The sequence below is a fragment of the Aphelocoma coerulescens genome, chromosome 9 (genome assembly GCF_041296385.1).
Source record: "Aphelocoma coerulescens isolate FSJ_1873_10779 chromosome 9, UR_Acoe_1.0, whole genome shotgun sequence".
Lineage (NCBI taxonomy): Eukaryota > Metazoa > Chordata > Aves > Passeriformes > Corvidae > Aphelocoma > Aphelocoma coerulescens.
The window spans coordinates 15,214,491-15,240,985 of NC_091023.1; the positions used below are offsets into that span (position 1 = coordinate 15,214,491).

Genomic DNA, 26,495 nt, shown 5'->3' on the forward strand with positions numbered 1-26,495 from the left:
ATTCCACAATATAATCTTATAATGCTCACCTTTTAAGTTGAGGTGAGCATTAAATGGAATTATCAAGAAGGAGTTTTAATCTAATAAAAGCTTTTTCCTGCCATTGTAGAACTCCTTGCCAAAAGATAGTGAGGAGGCCAATGGTATTACTGGTTTCCAAAAATGAGTATAAAAATTTTTTGGGGAGAAAGCTATCGTGGGTTCTTGAAAACCTTGTGAGACATCCTATAGATGAGGGCATCTGCTGGGCAGTGTAAGTGGGTGGAAGGAACAGGGTCTGTCTGCTCCTTTTCCAGGTATCTGTTCTGAGCTGCTCATACTTCTGCCAAAATGTTTGGAGATGCCCTAGAAGTTCAGGTTCAGAGGAAGTGTCACTGTACTGAAAAATATTCAGAACAACCACTCTCCCTAATTCAAAATGGAGGCATTTGATACAAAAAGCCTTCTTTACATGTAATATTATATTTCTTCTCAATGTCAGGAAGTTCATCTCCTGAGTGCTCATTACTATAAGCTTTTTATATGTCTGAGGATAAACCTATTAAATGATCAAGGTTATGGGACATCTTTTCTTTTGCTCCAGAACCTGCTTTGGTGAGTTCAGAGGGGCTGAGACTTTACCAAGTCAATCTCTTCAGCAGGAGCCTGAGTTGGTGGTTTCTGTTCACTGTTGTTCAGAAATGCTACTAAGAAATTAGTCTTTCTTGTCTGATGTACAAAATCAAACTGTCTTTTTTTCTGTGTCACCTTTTATTTGCTCTCAGAAGGTGTGTGGTATACTTTTTCCATGGAAGAGCTTTCAGCAGAATCTTTGCCTTATAATGAGTGCAATTTTTTACTAATCTGGAGGAGGGTAATCCTCTCATTAAACCACCAGAATGAGGACTGACAGATGATTCCCTACTTGTCCACAAATTTATTGTGTGACCTTCAGCAAACCCCTCAACTTTGTGCTGCAGTTCCCACTGTCTCTTGTGTGATTGTGCTGTGCTTTGATCGGGCTGGGTGCAGTAGAAGCTGTATGTGGCTGGTATGTCCCTGAAGCAGACCCCACCACCCCTCCTTGCCAGCAGTGCTCTGCTTCATAAAGAAGGGGGGAAAGAGGGTAATCGGAAATATCCAGAGAGCACAGTGGTGATAGTGGTTTGCACTGGAAAGGGCTGTAGTTTGTGGCCCATTCGTAAATTCTGCTCAAATGGCTCTTGGGAAGAAAGGTGTTGTGGAGTAGTTCTCTGCCACCACTGAGGAGCATCTCTGATATATAATCACTGATCACATATGGACCCATGGAGTGAGCATCGAGAAATGAGCACCAAGTGCAAGAAGTTTTGTAAATTTACAGAGAGGGGGACAAGGTCCAAGATCTGCATCAGCACCAGCTTGAACAAAGCTCTTGAGGTTAATGGGCCCTTTCTTATCATATCCGCCTGTGTTTGGCCAGAAAATACAACAAGGGCAGAGACCTGCAAAAAACCCAACCAACCAACCAGAAACAATGCACCTGCATGAGCTGTTTGTCTGTGCACCAGTCACAGTGTTCAAAGAACTACCAGTCAGTATGGGTGAAAACAGAACAGCATGGACCCAGTACCTTGAAAGATTATTACTGCCTTTGTATGAAAACAAGGAAATTACCTTTCCTGGGTAGTCTCTTCTTTGAGCTTTTGTAGATTTTCTTTCTTTTTTGGCTTTTGTAACTGGTGAACTCATACACATTATGCTATTTTAATACCTAGCAAAGAGCCTTGTCGGCTAAATCACCTTATTTTTCTCTGATCAGAGTGCAGTACATTCCTCTTTTTAGTAGAAGGTATTAATTTAAATTCCATAATCCTAAACATATTCTCGTTTCTGTTCAGTGCTTCAGAAGGCCAATGGCATTTTAATTTAATAAGGGAGAAACACACGTGACACTGTGTTCCATGTAAATGTCTTCTGACCTCAGTGATGCTTTCACAGCTTCCTTTGTGTTCCAGCAAATGCAATCCCTGCTTTTATTCAAGCACACTATCATTTCTAATACCTCTGTTCTACCAGTGGCTAAAAATTTAAATATCTGTAGCATTTTCATAGTAACATTTGAGATGTTAGTTGCATCATTATTTAGTAGTGCAAGCTCATCAATGGAGCCATAGTGAGATTTATGCACCACTATGTCCATTGAAGTATTGTTTGGGTACATGTTGTCCTTCTGCACTGAAATAAGTTTTATTTTGGTTTACCTTGTTTTCAGATTAAAATGAGATAACACATCTAGCAATGTCTTGATTTATGTCAGCTCCATTTATCTTTTCAAATTCTTTAAGCTTTGTTTACTGGGCTAAGATTTACCTAATTGGGTACACAGTATTACTGAGTATTTTGTGGCATGTAAACACTTGAGTCATATGCATCACAGTTCTTCCTTTGCCATTTTTATGCTTCCATTTCGCTGTTTAAACCTACTTAAACACTCAGTTTGAAAGAACATGTGCTTGTTGCAGTCCTTACGGCCCTTCTTGGGAAATGTCAGGTAACATTCATTCTTTTCACTGGTTTGAGTCTGCCCTCCTTTCCTCTAGTGTGAGTCAGGAACTGACCCCTTGGAGTGTGCCCCACAAAGGCTGGATTATCAGCCTTGCTGCAAGGTGATGGAAGCTTCCCAAAGAAATGGGGATTATTTTGTTAATGGTTTTATGGGTTATTCTGAGTAGATTTTCCAAGAACAACAGCATTAGTTTAATGAACAGAGGTCCCAAAATTCAGCTACCTGATGCATTTTCATTTTTTTTATTCTTAACATTTGTATTGTGTCCAACACACTTGCCCTTGCATGTTCATATGATAAATCTGCCCATTCCTATACTAATTTGATATGTATAACATTTAAGTGCAACTCTTCCCTTGTACCTAGTGCTGCACTTCAGTCCTGGCATCTCTAAAGGAGAGCCCCCTCATTTACAGCTCCATGTTGGCTGCTAAGCAAGGAGGGCACCTTGACTTTGGATCTCACTGTACTGTCCTTGATCTGCCAGATCCAGAATTGTTCTCATCTCAAACATGCTGCTGATGCATTTGCAGAAAGAGGACTATTATTTTTTGTGCTATTACCAAAGTACCCAAGAACCACCAGTCCTATGTTAGGGCTTCACTGTGCAAACTACTTCTGGCCTTGTTCCAGCAGGGCTACAGGCTTGCTCTCTGATGATCAGATGTAGCAGAGGACTGAAGGACAACGCTGGGTGAAGGGGAGAAGTAACAGCTGTAGTCTCAGTTTGGTATCTGCCCTGACATGGCACCGTAGTCTTTCATGCTGGCTGAAAGACTGGCTGTGGAGCTGGGATTGCTGAGGAATGTGATGGAGCAATGATCCTGGGTAACTGGGGACATGGAGAAGGGCAGTTTCATTTAGCTTTTTGCCGTGACTTGGTGCATGTGCAAGGTCCTGTCTAAAACAGTTTATAAATTAAGACAGAGTGATGGTTTCTCAGCCTAACTCACAGCAGACAACAAAAACTGAGTTTAGTATGAATCCCAGGGATTAGTTAGTAATACCTTCCATCCTTCTAACAGTCCTGAACTGTATGCTACTGGTTTTGCTTCTAGTTAAATGCTATTTTTCAGCATATGAACTAGAGTTGACTGGAAAAGAAGAGCTACCATCTCATGAAACATTTGGCATTTTAACTGTTTTTTTTCCCTTTTCTATTCAGGAGTAAAATTGAAACTGTGGAGTATTTATTGAGGGCATGAAAGACTCCAGGTGCTCTCAAAAATACTAGTTTTGCCACAAATGCTTGATAGCTTCTCACGCCTAGACAGCATTTTTTTTGTTATGCCTGGTTTCTGTGCCTTAGTAGTATGATCTAGATGTTAACCTCTAAGTCTGTATCCCCACTCTTGCTTCTGTTTGAAGTGCTGGCCAGAAGCCTGTTGCATCCTAGAGTGCACTCTTTGGAAAAATGTCCATCTCATGAGCTGGCCAGAGACACCTGGCCACTTCTGCCAGGTATTAGGAGAAACAAAAGCAGAGAAAGCTTTGAAAGGTGGTGTGTGAGTAGGTAACCCTGGTTGAGCACAAGATAATTCAGTTAGAAAATCACCCTTGTACCGGGTTCCTATTTGTCCCAGAGGGAGCTGCTTTTTAGTGCAGTATTAGAGTTTACTCAGGTGAAAGAGTTATTTTGAACGGCTTTTGCATATGATAGTACTGTTTTGTCGAAGGAGTTTTTCTGTGCTCCTGTGCTTTCCAGCCTTCTGTTGTGGGTTTTGTGTAATTTCATGAATGGGAGACAGTTCTAAGGAGAGCATCTTTCCCTAACCATCGTTGCAGGTGAAATACGTGCCCTACCTTTCTCTGTGCAGCACCAACACTGAGACTTGAGTCTGCAGCGCTGTAACAGTTTAAAAATGGGTAAAAAAGAGGGTACCTTGAGTTTCAATGGAGCACCTTTTGCAGGAAGCTGGTGGGTTTGTAGGTGGAAATACGCACGCTTCCTCGTTTACAGCGTGTCCATAAAGGAGCACGCCTGTCTAGGCACCCGCTCCCACCGGTGATTTAAGACCAGAGGTGTGTCTTCTTCCCGGCCACGTTGTCGGTCCCGTGGTTCCAGCCCCCGGGAGCCCCGCGCTCGGTGCCCCCGCACGTGGTGCCTTCGGTCGCTGGGGACACCCGCGGGCACCGACCCTGCCCGTCCCCGCACGGCGGCCCCGGCGCTGCTGGGGCGGGCGGCGGGGCTGTCTCCTCCCTCCCTTCCTCGCTCCCCGCCAGGACTTGCAGAACTTGAGCGCGGCGGGGCCGTGCGGGGCGGCGGGGCCGGGCCCTCGGTGGCGGGGGGGAAGCGGCAGAGCCCCGGCGGAGCGGAGCGGCCTCGCCCCGGCGGCGGGGGGGTCCCGGCGGCGCTGCCCGCCCCGGCGGGGGCTGTGCCGGCAGGGGGCAGGGCTGGGAGCCGGCCGCGCGTGTTTCTAGGGCTTGACGTCCTTCCAGCCAGCCCGCCCCGCTTCCCGGCACGGCCGGCCCTCCGCCGGCGGACAAGTCCCGAGAAGTGGCGGCGGGGTCCCCCTCCCTCCCCCGGGCGCGGCAGGGCCACGGCGATGGGCCGGGAAGTTTGGCGTCGAGGGGGCCCGGTGCCCCGCCGCTGAGAGCCGGCCGCTCCGGGGCCGGTCCCTTTTCCGAGGAGCGGGAGGGCGCCACAAAGTGAAATCCATGAGGATTCTCGGGCTTCTCCTGGAGAAAGGCTCGCATATGCTGCAGTGTCTCTGTGGAAGGCGCCTGAGATCCAGCCACAGCCCAGGTGGGGAGCGCGCGTCCTTGTCCCCGCCGCCCTCGCCTCCCCGCCCGGGCGCCGCTCGGCCCGGGCTGGCCCCGTTTCCTCGCCGTCCGCCCCTGCGCCTCCGCCTCGCCGGCGCCGCGCACAGGTGGCCGGGATGGGCCGGGCGCTGTCCGCGGTGCTGACCCCGCCGGGCGTCCCCGGAACCGAGTCCCCGTTAACTCGGCATCCCCCACACGCGGGTCCCCTCCGCCCCTAGCATCCCCACCCGCTGGATTCCCAACCCGGCCCCCCTCTACCCGAGGCCTGGCCCCCACCCTGTGCTTAATCCCACCTGGAGTCCCCTCCTACACAGAACCCCCACGTGTGTTCTTTGTCCTCACAGAGATTCCTACCTCACACGCGACCCTCGTTATTGTTCCCCATTCCACCTGCAGCCCACTCAGGTCCTTTTTCTTCCTGTGTAACCTCTGTATCTCCCATCTCACCTGGAACCCCCAACTGTGGCCTCGGTTACCGCCTGGCCAATGTGGGGATAACCTTCTCCAGAGTGCCAGTGGCCCCACATATCTCTGGGGTTGGCCCCGCTGTACTTTGTTTTTGGTAGAAGTAATGTCACAGTGTTTTTCTGGTGGAAGGTGTTTAATGTGTTTTTGAGTAGGGATGTACTTAGAAGCAAAAGGAAATCCTTGCCTGCTCCTGATGGGGAGCCAGGAGACTCCCAACTCCCCTCTCAGCTTCTAGCCTGTTGGGGAGAGAGCATTTCACTAGGATGGGAAGGAAGAGCAGTGGGGTGATTTTCTGAACAGTATTACTGATCCTAAACACTTTCCCTGAGCACTTTTTGAAGGGGCAAATGAGTGCATGAGTGTCTTGGTTTGGTGTGGTACTAGCCCTGAGTTTTAGGATGGTCTTGCTGAAGCTTTTTAAGAGGCATTTCTGAAGTTTCTTCTGTGCTACATGTGTTTCTTCCATGAGTCTGACTTTCCTTCTCTATGATACTGGGTAAATGCCTATGGGAAAAAAATCCTCTGTTATTATTAGTAGTAGTAGAAGCTACTAATTAGATGCTTATGAGGGCATCTTTCAAAGTATTCTTTCCTAATACTTGTGTTGGGTTTTTTGGTGAGATCTTGGTCCTAGAAGCAGAAAATGTCCATGCCTCCAGTGCAAACGCTTGGTGTTGTTTCTTGAAAAGAGAGGCTGTTCTTGGGGGAACACTGTTGCTGAGGTAGCCTGGATTCCCTTATGGCCCTGCTAAGGAAAAGCTGTTAATGGTTATAGACACCCATTTATGCCTCAGTAGCCTCTTCCCTCCCATGACACTTTTGTGTGCAAGTTGCTGTCTGTGACAAGCTCATGGCAACAGGAGAATCTTTGGGAGAGAATGCTGAACTCCCTTCAAAGTATGTTCTGCCCTGGTTTGACGGACAATATGATAAATAAATAGAATAAATTGTGGCTGCACTTGGAAGCATTACACACACTAGTCTCTTTTCAGTGAAAAACTATAATAGAGTTTTCTTCGTAGTGCTGTGTGCAAATGTTTGTTTTGTGTCTTTTGGAAACCTGGAGCAGTAAAGAGAACAATAAGCTACTGGTAAAAGTGGGGTGGTGCTCAGACCGTGGGGGCTAGGCTGTAACTTAGTGAACTAGAAGTCGATGATGGTGTCCTAATAGTTTCCTGGTGGAGCTGGTTTGGCTTTACAGGTGGATCCCGTGCTGGAGTGTGCTTAATGCATATGTGGTGCCTGAGCCTTTTCTCATCTCCCCCTCTCTGAAGAATGATACTGAACATTGCGTAGCCTTTGTATTTTCTGATGTTGTACTCTAAAGAGACAGTCTGTGGGAATGATTTCCTATTGTTATCCCAACTGAGCTTATTTTCCAGGTACTAGCCCCATGCCACCACAAGCCTGAGCACTCCAGATGGGGTCTGTTGCTTTGAATCAGATTGCTAAAATACGTTCCCTCTTCTTGGCTGCATTTTTAAATTTTCCATTAAGTTTGGGGTTTATGTTCTTGAAAAACGTGCAATAAAAATGAAAGCTTCCACCTATAAAGGGGTCACTGTGGGCTGGGCCTGCTGGAGGAGAAATCTCCTTGCTACTTTTTCAAAAGGTGAGCATACCCCAGGAGACAGGTGTATATGCTGGCGACAACCCTAAAGGTGTAGTGGTGTGCTCAGCAAGGCACTGTGGGGTCAAGCCAGTCAGAGATTGTAAACGGACAAAAGGATTATAAAATTGCAGGAGCAGAACTGTGGAAATATGGACTACAACAGCGGTGGCACAGAGTGCTGTGAGCTACTTACATGCCCTTGATCCTCTGATCTGAAGTTATCCTGACAGACTGACCAAGTCTTTTGCCTTCCTCATATCTGTGTTTTCTTTAACGCAAACACCTCGTAAGGATGTTTGAAGTCAGATTCATATTTGTGTGTTGTGCTGACTCGGAGCCTTAGACCACTCCTGATTCTGACAGAAGCTAATGCATGACACTTCAAAGAGAAACAGTCACATATTGAAGGTAGTTGTATAGTACTGTACAGCTCTGTTGTGATGTTAGCAAAATTATTAGCAAGATTTTTGTTATTATGTGAAGATCTCTCACCTCTTTACTTTAGCCTACTCTAGCCTGTTGTTTTCTCGTGCTCCACTTCGGAGGTGTGCAGGCCTTGTCTTCGTCTGTGCAGGGGGAGGCTGTGGTTATTTGAACAGCACCTTGCAAAATGGGGCTTAATGGGTCTCCAAGCCACCACAAAAGTGCAAGTAATTCATGGCAATGCAGGGTAAGAGATTTATCCTATTCCTTTGTGAATTTCTTTACAAGTATTTTATCACAGCAACATCCTGTATCATCTTTCAGGTGCTTCAATTGTTATCTTAGTTTCAGAGTTTGTAAGCTGACTGTCTTGCATGTCCAGAGATATTTCCCTTCTTGATGGTGCAACAACAATTGATTTTGTTAAGTGGTTTTTTTTCTTTAATTTCTTTTCTCTGCTAACACTTTTTCCCATTTGTTTAAGAGGTGTGGTTTGCCAGTCCAGATTTTTTTTTTTTTGCTTTTGGCTTCCTAGCCAACATTATGAAACAGATGGCTACTACACTGTTAAGTTCAAGGTAAACATTAAAGAATTACTGTATTGTTGTTGTAGCTGTGAATAGAGTTGTGAAAAAATATTTTGAGTGACCTGTGCCTGGTTTGCAGTCGCTTTGATGGAAAAGGCCCTGTACCCATAGGCTGGATAATAGCAGCATGGAGATTTCTGCTAGTGAGTGTTTGTCTTCCTCCATAAGGATTTCTTACTTGGCTCTATGAGTGGTTCTGTCTCATGCCTGTACTCCCTTTGGCTCCTGTACAGACTCTCCTGTGGGATGCATCATTGCTAAAACCACAGATATTTCTCACATCAACCAGCAACAGCATTCAGCAGCAATGCATTTTCAGCTTTATTTTCAGTAGTAGAGGTTTGGTTGTATCCAGAGACTGATCTATTCTCAAACATTTATAAGAGTACTTCTCAGTTTAAGTCCCTATTTTGCAAATTGATGCCTTCAGTACAAATTAAGCTCATATTGAAAGTAAATCCTGAACTTGGCTTCCATGGGTGTCTCACACTGGTGAAATCTGGAGATGCTCCTGGAAATATGCTGATTGATGCTGGCTTTGTGGCAAATTAAAATGATGTCTGGCACAGTAGGTCTTCATATTTCTCCAGGCATCACAACACAAAGTTTGGTATTTGGAGCAACAGGACCAAGCATTCTGTCTAGGTAGGCAGGGTCAGGCTGTGCCTCTGCCATTAGCCAATCTGTTGCTGCCCATACACATCTTTGCTTTGCCCTGAGAGTGTTTGGGGCACTGTCATAAGGTGTCTGCACATGCAAGTCATCTGCAGATGCAAACGGAGTCACGCACATAGGAGGTACAATTGCATATTCAAGAATAGTATTTGGCTTATGAGCAGAATAGAGACTCCTTGGTTTGCTTGTACAGTCATCTGTGCATTCATCTACATTTTATTTACATACACTAGTTCTTGAAAATTTTCCCACTGCTGTTTATTCAAGTAAACAGCAAGTACAGTGCACAGCAAATACTGCACAGTTCAGCTTCAAATTACTGGAAGCAACAGCTCTGTGCAAATAAGCGACAGACAGTGAAACCTGCAGTTCCTTGCTGAGTTCAGGGAGCACAGAGACTCTTTGATCTGTGGCAGCTCAGAGTGTGGATGTGCATTGCTGGTGGGAGATGGGAACGGTGGCTTAGTGGTGCTTAGCTGGAGCTGGGAGTGGGTTGCCAGGCTGAGAAGCACTGGGATCTGACTGGGGGTCATCAGCCCTTTTTCCTTCCTGCACCAGGTGTCTTGCCTGCCATTCTCTGCCACTGTTGCTGCACATATTTTGCTCAGGCTTCCTCTTCCTGTTTTGTATTTTTGGAAAAGTAACACTTGCTGACCAGTGGAAATGAAGTGCCTGTGCTGTTCTGGGATGATGCCTGTTGTTGACACTCATATGCTAGTGGAAAGAATACCTTTATCTGATTTAGTTTAATTCACCTGGGAAATGAATTAAACAAAAGTCTGAAAAATCTTTTTTATTATAACAGGAGCACTCCTCTGGGGTATTATTCAAGAATAGCTATAGCATTTTAAATCCACACTTCCCTTTATTATGAAGGAACCCTCTCATGCAGATGTTGGCTAAGCATCTCTCCTGGAAGTCCATAGTGCTTGTGGATCTTTGTAAAAAAATCTGTTCTGACTGAGCTAGAAATGATGAATTTTTTAGCAGTTTCATTTGGTGAAATTACTTGATTTCTATCATACAAAAATTCCAGAGATATAAACGATAATGAACTTAGTTATAAGCATGTAACTTTAAGTGCTTGCAGCCAGTTCTGTGTAGTTATGTAAGGAAAGACTTTGATATTTTGCAGGATTTTATTTTTCAGCTTGCAATAAAGTATTTCATAAATCTTTGAAAGAAATGTAGGTCCAGGAATTCCCTGGGTGTAAAGTGGCTTAGCAATGCATAGCTGTCAGCCAGATGTCTGAGGTTACAGAGCTGGGCATCTGGAATTGCTGGATCTTCACTCAGTCTTCTGAATATTGAAACTTGTCTGGGTTCTACCAGAGTGTCACTGATACTGAATCATATTTGGAAAATGTTTTACTTTCTGTGAGTGAGCAAGTTCAAGCAAAATAAGAATAATTTGAATTTCCTTAAGTACGTGTAATCAGGATGATAAACAGTATTCTGAAGCAGAGGTTTGCTGGTTTATGGTAATTCTCACCTGAAGGTTTGCATGGCTTTGAAAAGGAATAAAGCTTAACTTCCTTTGCTTCCCAATCTCAGCCAAGAGAAGAGTTTGTCTCAGATTAAACACCATGTGCAATTGCGGTGCATTATAAACTCTTAAGTTTGATGGGAAATGTTAACTAACAATAAAATGAAATAATTTTTCAGCTTTTTTATTGGTTTTCCTGAATGACTGTGTGTATAAAATACTGTCTTCTGTGTTGCTGTTTCTTCCCCTTGAAGAGCAACAAAAGAATCTGGGGTCAAAGGCAGATATTTAAAGTTGATGACTTTCAGAGCAGATGCCTTCAGCTTCAGAGTTGTGTGTGTGACTGTCACTAGGTCATGTCCACTCAAAGACCAAGGAGTATTTCCGGAGATAGGTCTCAGCTCACTGAACCATCTAAGTGCATATTTAACTCTATGCGTGCACCTAGTCCATTTTAAGATGGTCACATGCTTGAATACTTATCAGAACCGTTGTTTTAGATGAGTGGTATGTATCATCCCTAAAATTCTTCTTGTTTTCCTTGTCCACAGATCATTGACAGTAGGCTTGTTTTCTGTTTCCAGCAGATCCCTCTGGAGGTATTTCACAGCCATCAGTTCCCAGATGGAAAGCCCTGTTCATTAAAGAAATTTAAATTTTCCTGCTTTGTTTGTGAGAGTGATCTACTTCTGGCTCACTGAACTTACTCTCAAAACCAAGCCACTTGTCTTCCCCTAGCCCTTTCTGCTGCTTTCCAGAAGTAACCTGTTTAATTTTTTACCAGACTGATGCTAGTTTTGAATTTTTTAGTCTAGGTTGTACATATATCATCAAAAGTTTAGCATGGTCTGAAAACTAGATGAGATTTTTTGTAGAATATAGAATTTTTTCAGTTGTAAAAGACCTCTAAGATTATCGAGTACAATTGTTAACCCAGCACTGCTAAATCCACCACTAAGTGCCACATCTGCGTGTCTTAAATACCTCAAGGGATGGTGACTCCACCTCTTCCCTAGGCAGCCTGTTCTAATGCTTAGCAACTCTTTCAGTGAAGAAATTTTTCCTAATATACAATCTAAAGCTCCCCGATGCAACTTGAGGCCATTTCCTCTTGTCCTGTCACTTGTTACTTAAAGGAAGAGACTGACCCTTACCTTTCTACAACCTTCTGTTAGGGAATTGTAGAGAGCAGTAAGGTCCCCCTGATTCTCCCTTTCTCCAGGTTAAACAATCCCAGCTCCCTCAGCCATTCCTCATAGGACTTGTTCTCTAGGCTCTTCCCCAGCTCCGTTGTGGAGCTGGACAGAGAACCTCAGTGTCTTTCTTGAAGTAAGGGGCCCAAAACTGGATACAGGAATTGAGCTGTGACCTTATAAGTGCCCAGTACCAGGATGATCACCTCCCCAGATGCAATGATAGTGCACAAAGCTTTCAATTGTGTGAATAGATGTTTGCTTAAAAGGCCTTTAAATAATTCTTCTTCCCCTTGGAGGAAAAGAGATGTGTAATGTTTAATAATAAAAATAGCGTTTCTTCCCATAGCCTGAAATGGCATGGAAGGAGGTAATCATGTTTTGTATGGCAAAGCATTTTTCTAAATAGCATGTTTATGCCTTTCTAGCATGGTGGCTGTGATTGGCTGCTGGGCCGATTTGCATGTGCTAAATTGCAGTCCTGGGGATCTGTGAAAACAACCCAGCAAAGCCAATCTCAGCTGGGAGCATGGAAGCTGCTGCTAATTTTGTGATGAGCCACCCCCAGGCCCAGCGTGAGTCATTATCATTGTTTTGTTTTCCAGCAGTCGGTACCAAATGCTTCCGGGATCCAAAGCGTGGATTATCTCTGGAATTGTATTTGTTCCCTCAAAGCTTTGTTTGTTCCAGATAAGAGGAAAGACTAAGAAAAAAATCTGTTTTAAAAAAACATGAAATAATTGTTTCCTTATTAGTGTTCTCTTCCTGCTTTTAATGTGCATTCAAAGCCATTTGTTCACTTGAAAACTCACTTGTACATAGCCCAGCAGTCACTGCTCAGTCCTAATCAGTTTGCTTTGTGCTGCCAAGGGGGTTGGGGGGGCAACAGTAAGTACAGTAAGATGAGGCAACTTGGCTGAAGTCACTTTGGCTCTGGCAGAGCTGAGGTGGGGAGTTTCTGCTGTCTCTTCTATTTATCTTGCTGGTTTCTCAGCGAGTGTTTTTATGAAGCCACAGCTGTGTGTGGGACCAGCTGGGGCATCCATTTGGCATCCATTGGTCAGGAGTCTTTGATCTGAGGAGTGCACTGGCCTGATCCCCAGGGTCTTACACCTGATGCCCATTTGCTGGGGTTGCTGGTCCACTGGAAGATAGGACAAGGTGTTAAGAGAACAAAAGGCCATGCCCTTTGCTGGGATTGTGATAAACAGTCAATTTGTTCCCAACTTTTAGCTCTTGTTTCAGGCTGTCTTCTCAAATAGACTTCTTTGGTGTGCCATGGACTGTGCAAGTGTAGCTGCAGGGACTGTGGGTGGGATACAGAGGAAATGCTGGTCCTGCAGAGGAAAGGTCCAGGAGTAGGAAAATGCATGTGTATGGGCATACAGAAGCATATAGAAGTGATTTAAATTCAAAACTTCAACATACAGTGGGTGGAAAAGACATGGACAGTGGGAAGCCTATATGAGCATGGGAGCACTGAAAAAGAGGAATGGAGAAAGGGGAACTTCTAGTGAAACTGGCTTTAAAATGTAGCTAAACATGCTGTTCTTGCTTTGTGGACAAGAGTACCCAGTCTGGTGTTCCTCCTCTGCCTTACTGATTTTCAAGATGGGGAGGTGTGCTGGGAGGATCCAAAATATGTCTGGAGGGAGAGACAAGCAACAGTAGTCTTCCTTATGGGGCTGGGGGTGGAGCTGGACATATTTACACGGAGCATTCAAACTGGAAAAGCACAAGAATCAAAAGTGTCTGTGACACTCCACAATACTCGAGTCTCTCTATGATATTGGTGTGTCTGCAGGTAACCACTGGAATAGTATTGCGATGTCCTCTGTGCTGCAAGTTCCTTCTCAAGTTCTGGATTTCCTCTTTTATTGCAATGTGACATGAAAACCAAACCAAAGAAAATAATGATTCTATTGCTGGTGGGACTGGGCAGCCAACATGCTGCCACTACTTTTCTGTAGTAAGAAAAGTAAGTTTCTGTGACTTAACGTTGCCATTGTTTATCCTCTTCTGTGGCTTTTTGTTGGTGGAGAGAGGGTCGCATGAGCCTACGTCGAATCGCAGCAGTGAAATTCAAGCGCAGACCGTGACAGACCGGGACACTTTCCTATGTCCCAGTGCATGGTGCTCCTCTTGCTCTCAGTTCTGTGTGCCCAGGACCTTTACTTCCCTGCTGCTTCAGTTTAGAAATAGCGTAGGGTTATCCTGGGTAGTGTATTTGTGAGGCTGGAGGGACTCTTAGGTGTTGTTTTTGAAAGGCTGATTTCCCCAGGTATTTATGCTCAGTGCAAGCAGGGTATAATCTTTGTAAATATTCAGTGGGTTGATCAGACAAATATGTATATAAATATTCACATATGGCTTAATGTCCTGTGGCTGTGCTTGGATGTTCCTCTCTAATAACTGTAATTTGCCTTTAATGGATAAGACAAAGAAACCTGGTCTGCTTTTTCCTCTGTTTCTGCATTTTCTGGAGTTTCTGTGATGAATCCTTTACTGTGCTCACCCTTAACCTGAAGAGGCAGTTGTGGCATTATAAATCATACTCTCAGATGCTTGCAGGCTGCTCAGCAATGAAATGCATCTTCCCTGCCCTGCCTTTCCTGCTAAATGGCTGACACACATCTTACAACATCTTGCTGGAGATCTGTTTCTGCCCTGCAGCTCGTTCACAGCACCTTGGCCGAGAAGGCAATGTGACTGTGTTTTACGGTTGTTTGGGGGCTTTGTTTTTGAGGTTAGAAAAGGTTAGAGTTAGAACAATCAAATTTCTTCAGATGGTGTGTGAAGCATGAATAAGGAGGGCGATTAAATGGGAGCATGTCCTTTCCTGAGGAAACACTTTACTGAATGAATTTTGCACTTGTTTGGCGTTTCTGGCAGGTGGTGGGTCTTGCTGAGAGCGCTCCCATGAGAGTTTCTCTCCTACTCATCTACAGCTCATGCCCTTTGGGTCGATACTTCTCTGTCTAACATGCTGTCTGGCAAGGGATGCTCCCACCTCCTAGAGAAGGTCAGGAAATACACTTTCTAAGTAATAGAAAAAGTCTGCTAAATCTAAAAATACCCAAACCAGAGGCTTTTCTTTATTAGTAGTAAGGGAAAAAAGCCAACTCCAAACTGGCAGAAAAATCCAGACAGGGACACTGTTTTGTGGAATAGCCATGGGTGCCTCTTGGGGACTGTGCTAAGGGCTGTTCTGGCATAAGGCTGTGTCTGCTCAGTGGGGAGAGTTCATTGCTTATGTGCATGTTCACTGAAGAAAAGGTCTTCAATAACGCAGTCGTGTTTTGACAAGGGACTGGCAGAGTGCAGAGAGAGAAATGCAGACCCCTGAAATGTGCTGGGAAGATAGTTATGGGTCTATTTCCCACCCAGAGCAGGGACAAAGGACTGGTAAATCCTGCTCACTCAGCCCAGAGGCATTGCTTCTCTTTCTCTCCTGTTCCCCTGCTCACTCATGTGAGCTCCAGACTCACTGCAAGTCTCAGACTCATTAGATTTTCCCTATTGCTTCGTTGCTCCTGGTCTGTAGAGGAGGTGGACAGCACAGTGTTGGGGAGGAGAGAAAGGCATTGCATCTCCATTATTTATGGGAATGTTGTTCAGTTGGCTGGTAAAATGCTGCTGGAATTAAACGTTAGAGGAATTATGTCTTGTTACTCAGCGAGCACATGTTGCCCCACTAACAGCCAAAGGACAGTTGTCTGTTTTAGCACTTCTATAATCGCTCGTTAAGCTTTGACACTAAGAGCCAATGTGCCTTACTCCCTACTTCATCTCTGCTTTATCAACGGTGGTGGTGTGTTATAGAGACAGATCTTCACTGGATTTAGTGTAGCCTGGAGAGAATTAGTTAAAAAAAAAAAAAAAAAGAAACCTCTCTGTAAAAGTTACCAATAGAAAGACATAGGGAGGTAGCATCAACTAACGGAAAAATATGGAGCAGTTAATCCTGGCCAGAATAAAGTGTCCATCTAGCCCAGTAGTCTTTCTCCATCCACATCAGACAGTTAGAAAAAAGTAAGAAAACAGCAATATGATGTGTACCCAAAATGCTCTCCCAGCTGCTAGCTATTTTCAGCTTAGAATTATCTGAGTCAGACGTGGTTCAATGTACGTAAAAATTCTCAATGGATTTTTCTTCTGTGTACTTGACCAGTCTCCCCTTGAGTTCACATACATTTTTAGCATCATAATGTCCTGTGGAAAGGATTTCCCCAGTCCTGTTACATGAAGAAGCCCCTGTTTTCCTTTGTTTTGAACTTAATTCCTGCTAGCTTGGGTTGATGCTTTCCAGAGACTCAGTAGTGAACAAGATAGTGAATAACAGATCCTATCCTTTTCTCATGCTACTTGTGTTTGCAGAGACCACAAGCATACTCCTGCTAAGCTGTCTCTCACAGTTTGAAGAGTCTTGGATTTTCTTGCTGCATATCTCTAAACCATTCCCAGTTCTAGTAAATGCTTGTTGCAATGAGAGGAGCACAACAGCGCACACTTGCCTCACGTAAGGCATTGCTTTTCTTTATGCCTAGGGCTCAAAACCAGTGGGGTCAATTCAGCTGGAGAGACAGCAGTTGTCATGTGGGGTACAGAAAGGAAAGCAGGCTGGTGAGTAGGCTGTTATGGCTAAATGATGAGCTCTGTAGCTGTCAGTCCCTACAAGCTTGTGATTAAAGTGGCATCTCAAGCTGTGGGTGGACACAGCCTCAGTGATTGCCACGTCAGGAGATGAGGATGGCCGTGCCGGAAACTCTGTGTGTGATGAAGCGTGGGGGATCACCTTGAGACACGATTTCAGCTTTTGGATGCTTTGAGCTCCGTTCTGCCTGATGAGCTGTGCTGGCAGCTGGCTGCCCATGGACCAGAGCAAGAGTGGGGGAGCTGGTTCCACTCTGATGTGAGATGCTGCCCCTCACAGCCCGAGGAGAGAAACCAGGATACCTGGGGCATAACGGAGCTCCCTTCATAGAATATCCCAAGTTGGAAGGCACCCACAAGGATCATGGAAACCCAGTTCCTTTTTTAGTATACATTGGCATGGTGAGATGAGATGGAGCTTAAACCCCATTGATTGCATTGGCAAGATCTCCACCGAGTGTGGGAGAAGCCAGGGAGAGTTGCTCAGTCTGACATTTAGGCTGTGGGTACCTGCACATAACTCCACCGTGGGTGCCACCACACCTTCTTCTGCCTCGTTGCCTGTCTGTACTGTGGAGACAGTGCTGTCTTCTTTGAAAAGTACCTGTGGGACTAACCCAGGACCTGTATGGACAACTGAAGGACTGTAAGTCTCAAAGCTGTTTAATATTACTCTGTGTGTACACAGGAACTGGGGAAAAGGGGCTAGGATTTTAAGTATTTAGCAGAAGATGCACCATGAGAATTTTAGAGTATCGTTGAAATTCCTCATTTGTGCTTTAAGAGGCATTTGAGACTCCCAGCCATTCAGTAAGCTCCCATTAAAAGCACATGCATTACAAATTTCTCATGTAAAAGTATTTAATGTTCAGTAGGAGTGCAGCTTTCCAGAGAGAATATATTGGTTGCCTATTAAGAGAAACAGATGAAGGCAATTGCTTTCTAAGGGTTAAGTATGACCTGGTAAGCCAAGGCCTGCAGCGTTAGCAAGTGCCAGCCAGCAGCTGGAATAGCTCAGTGACGGATAACAAGTGCCCTGCCCTTCCATTTCTCCAAGGAGAGCCTTGCTCAATGAAGGTTTCTAATGCTGAATCAGCAACAGCACAGGGGGCTCTCTAAAGGGCTCAGAGTTAGTGGCTTGTGCACACTAAAGGTTAATGGTGATATCTCAGGAGGCAGATTTCAGAGGAAAAAGGTTTTTTTCACTGTTTGGGGTTTGCTTATCGTCTCTACATTACCTGCAGCAGTGTGCTAACACATAGGCAAAGTGGGCTGTGACCTCAATCACCTAGTTAATTTTAAGCCCGTGCTTAAGTGATTTGCTAAAACTGTGCTTATTCAGAGAAAGAAAGCAGACTGTATTTTCATTACTCAAGCCAGGTGAATTATAACATCTAAGTGATTTTAATGATGAAGGGGCATATTATGCTTTGAAACAATTATTTACATTCCCATGAAGAATATTTGTATCAGTCAGTATGTCTGATGATTGATAGCCATGTTCATACTTCGATAATAACCCCATCAAAGCTATTTGAAATACTGTATTGTGCATTTTCATATTTATCTCTGTATTTTTAAGATGAGCAGAGCTCATTAAACTGAAGTATTTTTATGTCTTGTGTCAATAGAAAATATTCTTTTAAATGTTCAGAAGGAATTGGTTACAGAAATACAGGAAAGAGAGGGAAGAGATTGTTTTCCTTCGTGTTCAGTACATTCTTTATCCTTTTGCTTTTTGATGACTAAACTGTTCTGTATTTGCAATTGAAAACTGTTGATTGGAAACTCTTGTGAGACTAACATAAATGGGGCTTGATTTTGAAAAATACATTCATGATAGTTTGTCTAATTTGTGTGCAATTAGCGTGATTGCCACTGGAAATGGCCATCTGAGAACAGACTGTTGGAGACTTCTGTCTTTTTCTGATCTGTTTTCTCTCTCTCCTCCTGAAGGTGCCAACTTCTATGATGTCTTAATATTACCCATGGAAGTTTAATTTGGTAATATGGTTATTGATATCCTTTCATCTCTTACCTCTCCACTTTCAGGTGTTTGTTAAAAGGCTGAGAATGATTATTATTCCCTTCTGCTTCCTTCTCAAGTCTACTTGATGCAATGTAAAAGAGGTGCTTTCATCTAAGTTGTTGATCTTGCAATTTAGAGTCAGATCTCACTGGCATCTCTGTAGACTCTTAAATGGCCATGGTAATATTTAAGCAGTTTCTAGGCATGCACAAAGGATTACAGCTCTCATCTGTCAGGTCTCTTACTCCCTCCTGAGGAAACCTGAGCTCGCAAGGGACATTTATTGGTGACAAGGTGGGATTGTTTCATTTTGCTTTGTTTTAAACATGTGATGAATTAAAAAGGTAAAATAGATGAGTCTCTAGTGTATTCCCTTCAGGGAAGTCAGGAAACCTGGTTCAGGTTAGTGATTTGAAGGGCATGTCAGCTCAAGACATCTTTAAGCTGACTTGGGAGTCCTTTTTGTAGGAGCATGGTATCAAGTCAGCAGCTCCTCAGTGGCTTCACTGCTGAGTAAGAGAAGGGAATGAGCTTGTGAATCCGTCCTCTGTAGGCACATACTCCTATTCCCTCCCTCTGCTGGTGCTGGGGGTTAAGCCAGTGGGAAACTAACCTATTCTTATTATTGGTATTTTAAAAATGAATTGTTTTTAATCAAACCAGCCTTACCTGAGTCATCATGTGGCTACACAAGTGCTACTGCTCTTGGGAGTGAATCAGCAGGAAAGGTGTAACCTGAGGCAGGGAAAGGAATGGCTAGAACTGCCCCTGTTCACAGCTATTCCCACATGTACCTGGGTTTGAAGCAATGGGGCACTACTCCCCCACTCCTGGTGATATTCACATCGTGTTTATTGCTCCCAAAATGTTCTCCATCCTGAGGTACAACTAAGTCAAATCTAAAGATTAGGTGGACCTTCCAGTCTGGGGTGTGACTCAGGCCTATAGCTGCAGAGGTGGGAGAGCCATGGTAGTCAAAAGAAGACAAATATCCCCTGGCTCATTAATGATGGGATGGAGAGCACGCACTGCCTGATTGCTTATTGGCTGTGGCCTTTCATTAAGAGTAAATTCAATTTTTCCTGTATTGATAGCTGCCTGGTGGAGGGGTTGTGCTATGTGGCAGGCACTGAACTGCCAAGAACGCCCAGATACAACAATATGTCAGGAAAGATACCAGCAGTGTATTTTGTTATTTTCTGTGCTTTGTCTTCTTGTTGAGAAGAAACAATTTCTACAGATGAGACATTAAATATGTCAATCCTGGCCTGTCTGCTAGCTAGGAAATGCTGGAAAGTTAATGTATTTGAAGTGGGTAAGATGGTTCTTGTTTGTACTTACTTGTTTCTGGCCTACATTGGGACTGATTTAATTAAAAGGAATGTAGTACCCTTTCCAAAAAGTCCCCCAAGCCAATCAAAACCTTTGTTTTTTCCTGCCCAGTCTTTCTGATCCTTCCCAAAGTGCAAACATTTATTGTGCTGTGAGGAAGAACTTTGGAAAGGAACAAGCAGAACGTGTTTTGCCAGGGAGCATCAGTTTCTGTTGGCTCTTCCCCCTGCTCTGTCCAACCAAAGGCCCCCTCTCCATCAGCAGAGCTTGCTCAAGCATCTTCCCTTCTTGTTCTGAGAGCTGCTTCAGCCCCTTCCAAACATATAATTATAGGCATGAAAAAAATAAATCTGTTCTTATTCAGCACCTGATAAAACGGTGACTCAGGCATTTTCATTTTCCATTGGAAATGCAAGTTCTCGCGCATTCGGAGTGCTCACCAGGACACAGCCTGAATCTTAAAGGGAGCTCTGTCTGCCCCCTGGAAGGGCAAAATGGTTACAAATGCAAAATGCCAGGTTGGAGGCTCTCACAAGTAGCTTCATTTGGCCACACGGTGAAGCAAGCCAGGGTCACTTACCTGTCTCTGCACTTCCCCCTGCAATGTAGTTATCCCAGCAAAACCCCAACCTTCACCCAGCAGTGGGCTGTGGAGACCTGGCCAGCCTGGCAGCCTGGAGCTCTCTGGCCACTGGGGCTGCATGATCAGCCTGGCATTTGAGACAAATGGTGGAGCAAAGGCACCTGATCAGGTTTAGGATGGCCCTTGTGAAAAGGGTGACGACACTCTGTTCCTAAAATAAAGATGTTTCTGTGCTGTGTCAGGAGATCGCTCATACACAGCCTGGAAGGAAGCAAGATACTTGCTGAAAGGCATAAATTTTTCTAACCACCTTCAGTGGTTATTTTTAAGCTCAGACCATGCAGTGCTATGAATCCCATTCCATTAGGGCTGGAAAAGTGTTCTCTGGGAAGATGGGTGCTCTGGAGCATGAGAGCCCTCTTCCTCCTGCCCACATGCCGTGCCTTGCAAAGAAAATCCCTGGACTGTGACAAGACTGAAAGAATAACAGGGGCACCAGCTGTGCCCCGCCTCTGCCAGGTTTTGTAAGGGAGAGCTTGAAAGTCCTCCTAGTAAGCTGGGTAGATGCAGCATGTTGTTTGATTTTAGTTTAGAGTGAATTCATTAAATGGTGTTTTATTGTATTCCTCCAGAGCAGCCAGAGTTGTAGGATAAATGTTTATATAGAACAGCTGCTGAGTTAAGAAAAGATGCATCAGAAGTACAAATATATGTTTTTACCTTTGCTTCCACCCGAAGGTCCCTTGACTCAATGATTCCTATGGGTCCCTTCAAGCTCAAAATACTCTACAATTCTATGACTCTGTTGGAATCAATTATTTCTTATACCCGTTTTGGACATGAGGGTTTTTTTTGTTTGTTTTTTTCATATAATTCAGGAAACAAATGCATTAATGAGGTAAAAAACATGTCCATGACTGCTTCTCCTTTATTTTGTGGCCAACCTATGCCCAAACCTACCATTGCCTGGCAGCTTTTCACAGGAGTACACTGGACCAAACCCAAATTAGTGTCTAGTCCCTCTTTCTCCAAGCATTTACACTTGCACCAATTGATTATGTAGCTTAGTGAACAGGACCCCTCATGGGAAGGACTGTAACATCTCTGAACATGAGCCAAAATCCTTTAATCATAAAGAGATAATCCACTAAATAATTTGAGCCCAGCAGGGCATGGGGGATGCTTTCTGGCTTTGCTCCCAAAGATTCAAAAAGTTTTTTAGAAATTGCTGCCCTAGTGCAGGATGTAGAGGGAAGAGCCAGGAGAAGACAACATTTTGATTTAGGTTTGTTTTTTTTCCCATGACAATATAACTTGCTAAGTAAAAAAAAAGAGATAAACATCTTGGTCTGTTGGGGAAAAGATGACTTTTCTTCTGAAAAAACCCCCGGGTCTTTCCACAGGGTATTTTCTACATCTAAGCCTCCTCTGGCAAAATGTGGGTGCATTTTTACTGATGGAAAAAGTCTTTCCCTAAATGTTCAAGGATGTAGGAGGAGTGGTGCTTTACAAATCGCACTCTTGCCATGAAATGAACGGCAGGTGAGCACGTGTGTATTTGTTCCTGTGTTCCCACTGCCTGTAGTGCCTGGGGTGAGCTCTCGCTGGCTGTGTCATAAGCCTGGTAGCACTAGCAGAAATGCTTCCCCAGTTTGGGCAGGGGTGGGATATGCTTTGGAAAGACAGGGGTACCAGGGTGTTTTTTGTGTGGTCCAGTCCTTTGAACAGCACACAGGGTAGAGGAGAGGTTTGTCAGTGCCCCAGGAGCAGGATGTTTGTCAGACCTACAGCTCTTGGTAACTGTCCGGAGTCCTTTGAACCACTGACAAGGGGTTGATAATGGGAGAAGAGATAGAGACCTGGGGTGGTGAGGTAGGGACTCCCTTGACCCTGAGTGGTCCTGTTAGGAGAGCAGGGCACGTTTGTTGCCTGAGGGCTACCTGGGAGTATTGACCCCTCATGGTTACAAGAGAGACTTTGCTGTTTCCCCTCAGTTGTGGTGGTTGCATGTCTCTTTGTTTAAGTCTTGTTGTGTTACGCTGCTTTGGGTGATCATAGGTCAGCAGTGACAGCCTCCTGGGAGTCTCAGACACTGAGACCTGACCAGTCCCTCACACTGCAGAGCTCAGAGCTCTGGCTTAGGGCTCTGTATCACCTCTGTCCCCTCCTTGGGTGAGTCACCTTTGTGAGTAACATCTCACAATGATGCTGTCTCTTGGAGTGTGCATTAGCAATCACTGGACTCGTACCTCTCCTCACCTTTCTTGTAGTAGTAGTCTTCTAAATTTCCCTTTAGGATGTTCGTAGTGAATGTGGGGACTTGCAGAGCAGAGATTTGCATAATTTTCTTTAATCTAGCTAGGTCCAACAGCAGTAACAGTGTTGGTATGTTCATCACATCAGCACATACCCAGAGCAGCCAGTGTGCTGGTATAAATTATTCTGCAGTTCAAGCATTTTGATTTTTTTCTGCTATTTTTGTCATTCAAAATAAATAGATCATAGTTAGATGTGCCTGCCAATAGCTCAAGTATACCTTCAGTTTAGTTCAGTAAGATTCCATTTCAGCCCATGCTCCATGGGACTTTCCAGTTAAACTTATATCCCATAAGAAACACCAGGACTACTCCTGTCTTGGACTATAGTTAGTATTCTTCTAGTCAATGTGATCATCCCTAGAATAGAAAAATTTTGAGCACCCAGCTATTTTCAGTCAAGCCCCTGATGTGCCCAGCTTCTACCACTTGAAGGGAATGTCAGATATTTTCACATGACAGAAAAGCATGGCCAAATTCTGTTCTATAAAATATTCTTAACTTTGGGGTTACTGTTTCTTTACTGGATTTCAATTTCTATTTATTCTTGTAACTTGCAAGAGATACATATCCAAATCTGCAAGATAATTTTACAAACTACTGCCCAGTTTAGATGCATATGTGGGCCTTTTCCTTTAATGATAACCCTCAGCAAGCTTGAAAATTAGTGATACAGAGTGACAGATAGACCTGGTGGCATCCACAGTCTTAAAATATCAGCCCATTTTCCACCTTTCATGTAGTTGTTGGTTTTTGTTTGTACTGTAATATTCATGGAGTGGAACAAAATAAGGAACTGAGAAGAGCATTTTTATGTAATTTTGTGATACCTGTTAAAGTGCTTTGTGTGTTTATCAGAATGAATCACTTGTGCAAAATTCTATGCTCTTTTTGCTTTTTCTGACACTGTGAAATACGTACGTATCAGTGTAGGGAACAAAAGTACATACAATATGGGGAGCAGAGATGCAGGTGGGGAGTATTTGCGATGAATTCCTGTCATGACCAGGAAAGAGAAGCCCATGAAGCCAGTTTTGAAGAATGTCCTGTGACAGCCAGACTGAACTTGAACGTGTCCTGGTATATTTCCATAATGAAGCAGAAAATCCTGCAGTGAGGCAGCTGATCGAACGCTGCCGACAGCTCGCTCAGCCCATGCAGGAGCAGCCTCCTCACCTCCCGCCTGCAAACGGGGTCTGAGCAGGCTGGGAGCAGCCACGACTTTAAAACATTCCTTGACATATGTCACCCTGCTACCCGAGCTCGCCAGCCTGACCTGCAGCCATGCACAGCACAAACAAAATCTGTGCCCAAAAGATGTGTGCCAGGCAGAACATGCAGTCCTTTTTCTCTCTTTTCTCCAGAACTGTCATTACACTTTTTTCCTCTGTAGTTTGCAGTTTTTCATCACCTGCAAGTCACTGGCGCTTTCTGAAGGCTAGAAATTCTAAAAAACACACCATCCACCCTCTGACTGCTGTCTGTGCTGTGTCTCCCAGTACCACGCAGGCGTCCCATGGGCATTAAGGCCAATGTCACCCACATCATTACCCAGCCAGGAGGCAGCTGCTGGCAGGGACAGCCACTTTCTGTGGAAGCAGGGACAGACTGAGACTTCTCAGCACACAGATGCTTTCCACGAACATATGCTTAATTAAGAGGCAAACTCACCACCTGCTCTGCAGCATGGCTATCCAGGCTCCTTTCAGGCAGGTATTTGCTTTGCTGTATGCTTATGCTTTTACAGGGGTCTAGAAGTGCTTTTGATAGTGTTTGTGCAGCTGTGCCTCAAACCCCAGGCGTCAGGTGCTGTTAGCATGCAGAGCTGCCAGCTTCATTAAGGTAATTGTGCCTAAGGCCTTTTCCTTCCTTATCCTGGTTTAATGAGGAGCCACAGCATCCCCTCGATGCTTCTCGTGGCTGCAGGGAGCTGTATGTGAGTGGGAACTGGAGCAGGTTTGCTCTCTCCCCCTACAGCCTGTGGAGCTTCTGCCATCACCTACAAAGCCCAGCACTGGGTGGGGAAGATGATCTCCTAAAGGCAGTTTTTGCTGCTTGAATTAGTATATTGTCTTCTAAAGATGTGAAGAAATTCACTGCTCCCTTTTGAACACTTGCCTCTGCTAGAATGCTGCACAGGTTTGGAACCCCCCATCAGCCCTTCCCTAAGCCTCGGACTCTCAGTCAGCAGCCAAATCCCCAGCAGAGCTGGCAGCGCTGCAGCAGCCGGGCAGGGATAAACGGGCCATGCACTCTGCAGCGTTGGTGGCAGGGACAGATTAACCCTCTTTCACAGAACCAGTGTAGTGATGGCAGCTGGTGGGTGGCTGAGAGTCCCCTCTTCCTGGGGTGCTCTGAAAATGGGCACATGTCTCAGGGAGCTCCAAACATCTGTGCTGAGACAGAAGGCACTTAATGTATCTGCCAAGCTCAGCCTGGTTTCTTTCTTTGGACTGTTCTCTCTGCACCTATCTCAGAAATGCCTTTTCCACAAGGAATTGCATTTTCTGTACCCACATAGGTTTGTGACCTATGTGGCATCTTCAGTGAAAAGAAACATTTCTCCTACAGCATTTTCAGGTTTCTGGGTCCCAAGAGGAGATAATGCAGAGGGATTTCAATCTGCAGTCCCAGAATCTCTACCAAGGAGCACGTGCAGAAATGCAAAATGCACATCTGTGCTCCAATCACAGAGCCATGTTCTTCTGCCCAGCAGGTTTCTAGCTTTTTCATTCATTAAAGATGATTCAGGATGAGGACAATTAATTATTCACTAAGAGTAATTTTGAATTTTCACTGGTTGCAAGAAGGTTGCGTGTGGGACCGGAGGAAAACAACCATGGCAGTGAGACAGGGGCTTGTTCTGTGCTGGAACACTGGGTCAGAGCCCCCTGAGAGCCTGTTAGACCCGCAGCTCCTGCCAGGCCGGTACCCCATTCCCCAAGGGGGAGGCAGGCACTGGGGGGAGCTGGAGCCCTGTGTCAGCCTGCCATGAGCTCGCAGAGGCAATGAGCACAGAGCATGAACCTCCAGGGACCCCCAGAGCCTGCCTAGGTTGCTGCGCTGTGTTGCAAAAAGCAAAGCTGTCCTGGACCCATGTTCTTCCAGGTGTGCAGACACACAGATGAACCAGGGGTTTATTGCTCTGCAGGACACATTTTTCCCTTCTGTGAGAGAGGAACCGTCAGCTCAGGTACTGTAAGGTGAGAGGAGGAGGTGGAAACCCACAGCCAACTTCTATTCAAGATGTGATAAAGATACTGCTGTGGTTCCTACCTGAGTGAGTCCTAGGAAGGCTGGTTTGCGTTGTGCCTGCAGTCCTGCTGCTGAGGTGACACTGGCCCATGGGCACCATGCTGCAGGCTGGGTGCCGGGGCTGTCGCTGGTCCCCGGCAAGCACGCAGGAGCTCGTGGCCCTGGGGCTGCCAGGACCAGACACAGCAGCAGCAGGAGAAATGTGAGCGGGGCTTGGCTTGCTGCTGGCAGCCCCTCTCTAAGTCTGAGGTGATTCCCCAGATGTCAGTGTGAGTAGGAACAGCGTTTGCACCTCTTGCTTTTGGTGGGGCATTGTGTGCCTGAGCCAGGGTCCAGCTCCAGCAAAAAGTGGCTGCACTTCATGCTGTTCACATTGGTGTAACAGGCATTGGCTGTGAAGGCTTTGTAATTACAACCAAGAAAATGGGAAGAATTTTCTAAAATGCAGCTATCCCACAGAAACCTTAATTACTTCTCCTAGCATAAAGCTAACAAGGTACAACACTAGCTGTGTTCTGTTTGAGTCTATTTTTTTTCCCAAATGGAGTTAATCTTATACCTGTGCTGTGCCTAGGGCTGTGCTGCAGATACACA

General features: G+C 45.0%; 1 protein-coding gene across 3 annotated transcripts in view; it reads left to right on the forward strand.

Moving 5' to 3' along the window:
- FGF12 (fibroblast growth factor 12) overlaps positions 1 to 26,495 on the forward strand; it is a 236,672-nt gene that overhangs the window by 89,821 nt on the left and 120,356 nt on the right. For 2 of the 3 annotated variants that reach the window (XM_069023977.1, XM_069023978.1), the window contains one exon: positions 16,282 to 16,357. In XM_069023977.1, the coding sequence (XP_068880078.1) occupies positions 16,282 to 16,357 (76 nt within the window). Of the gene's footprint in view, positions 1 to 5,076; positions 5,274 to 16,281; positions 16,358 to 26,495 lie in introns of those variants that run through there. The other variant, XM_069023981.1, reaches the window with a different exon arrangement.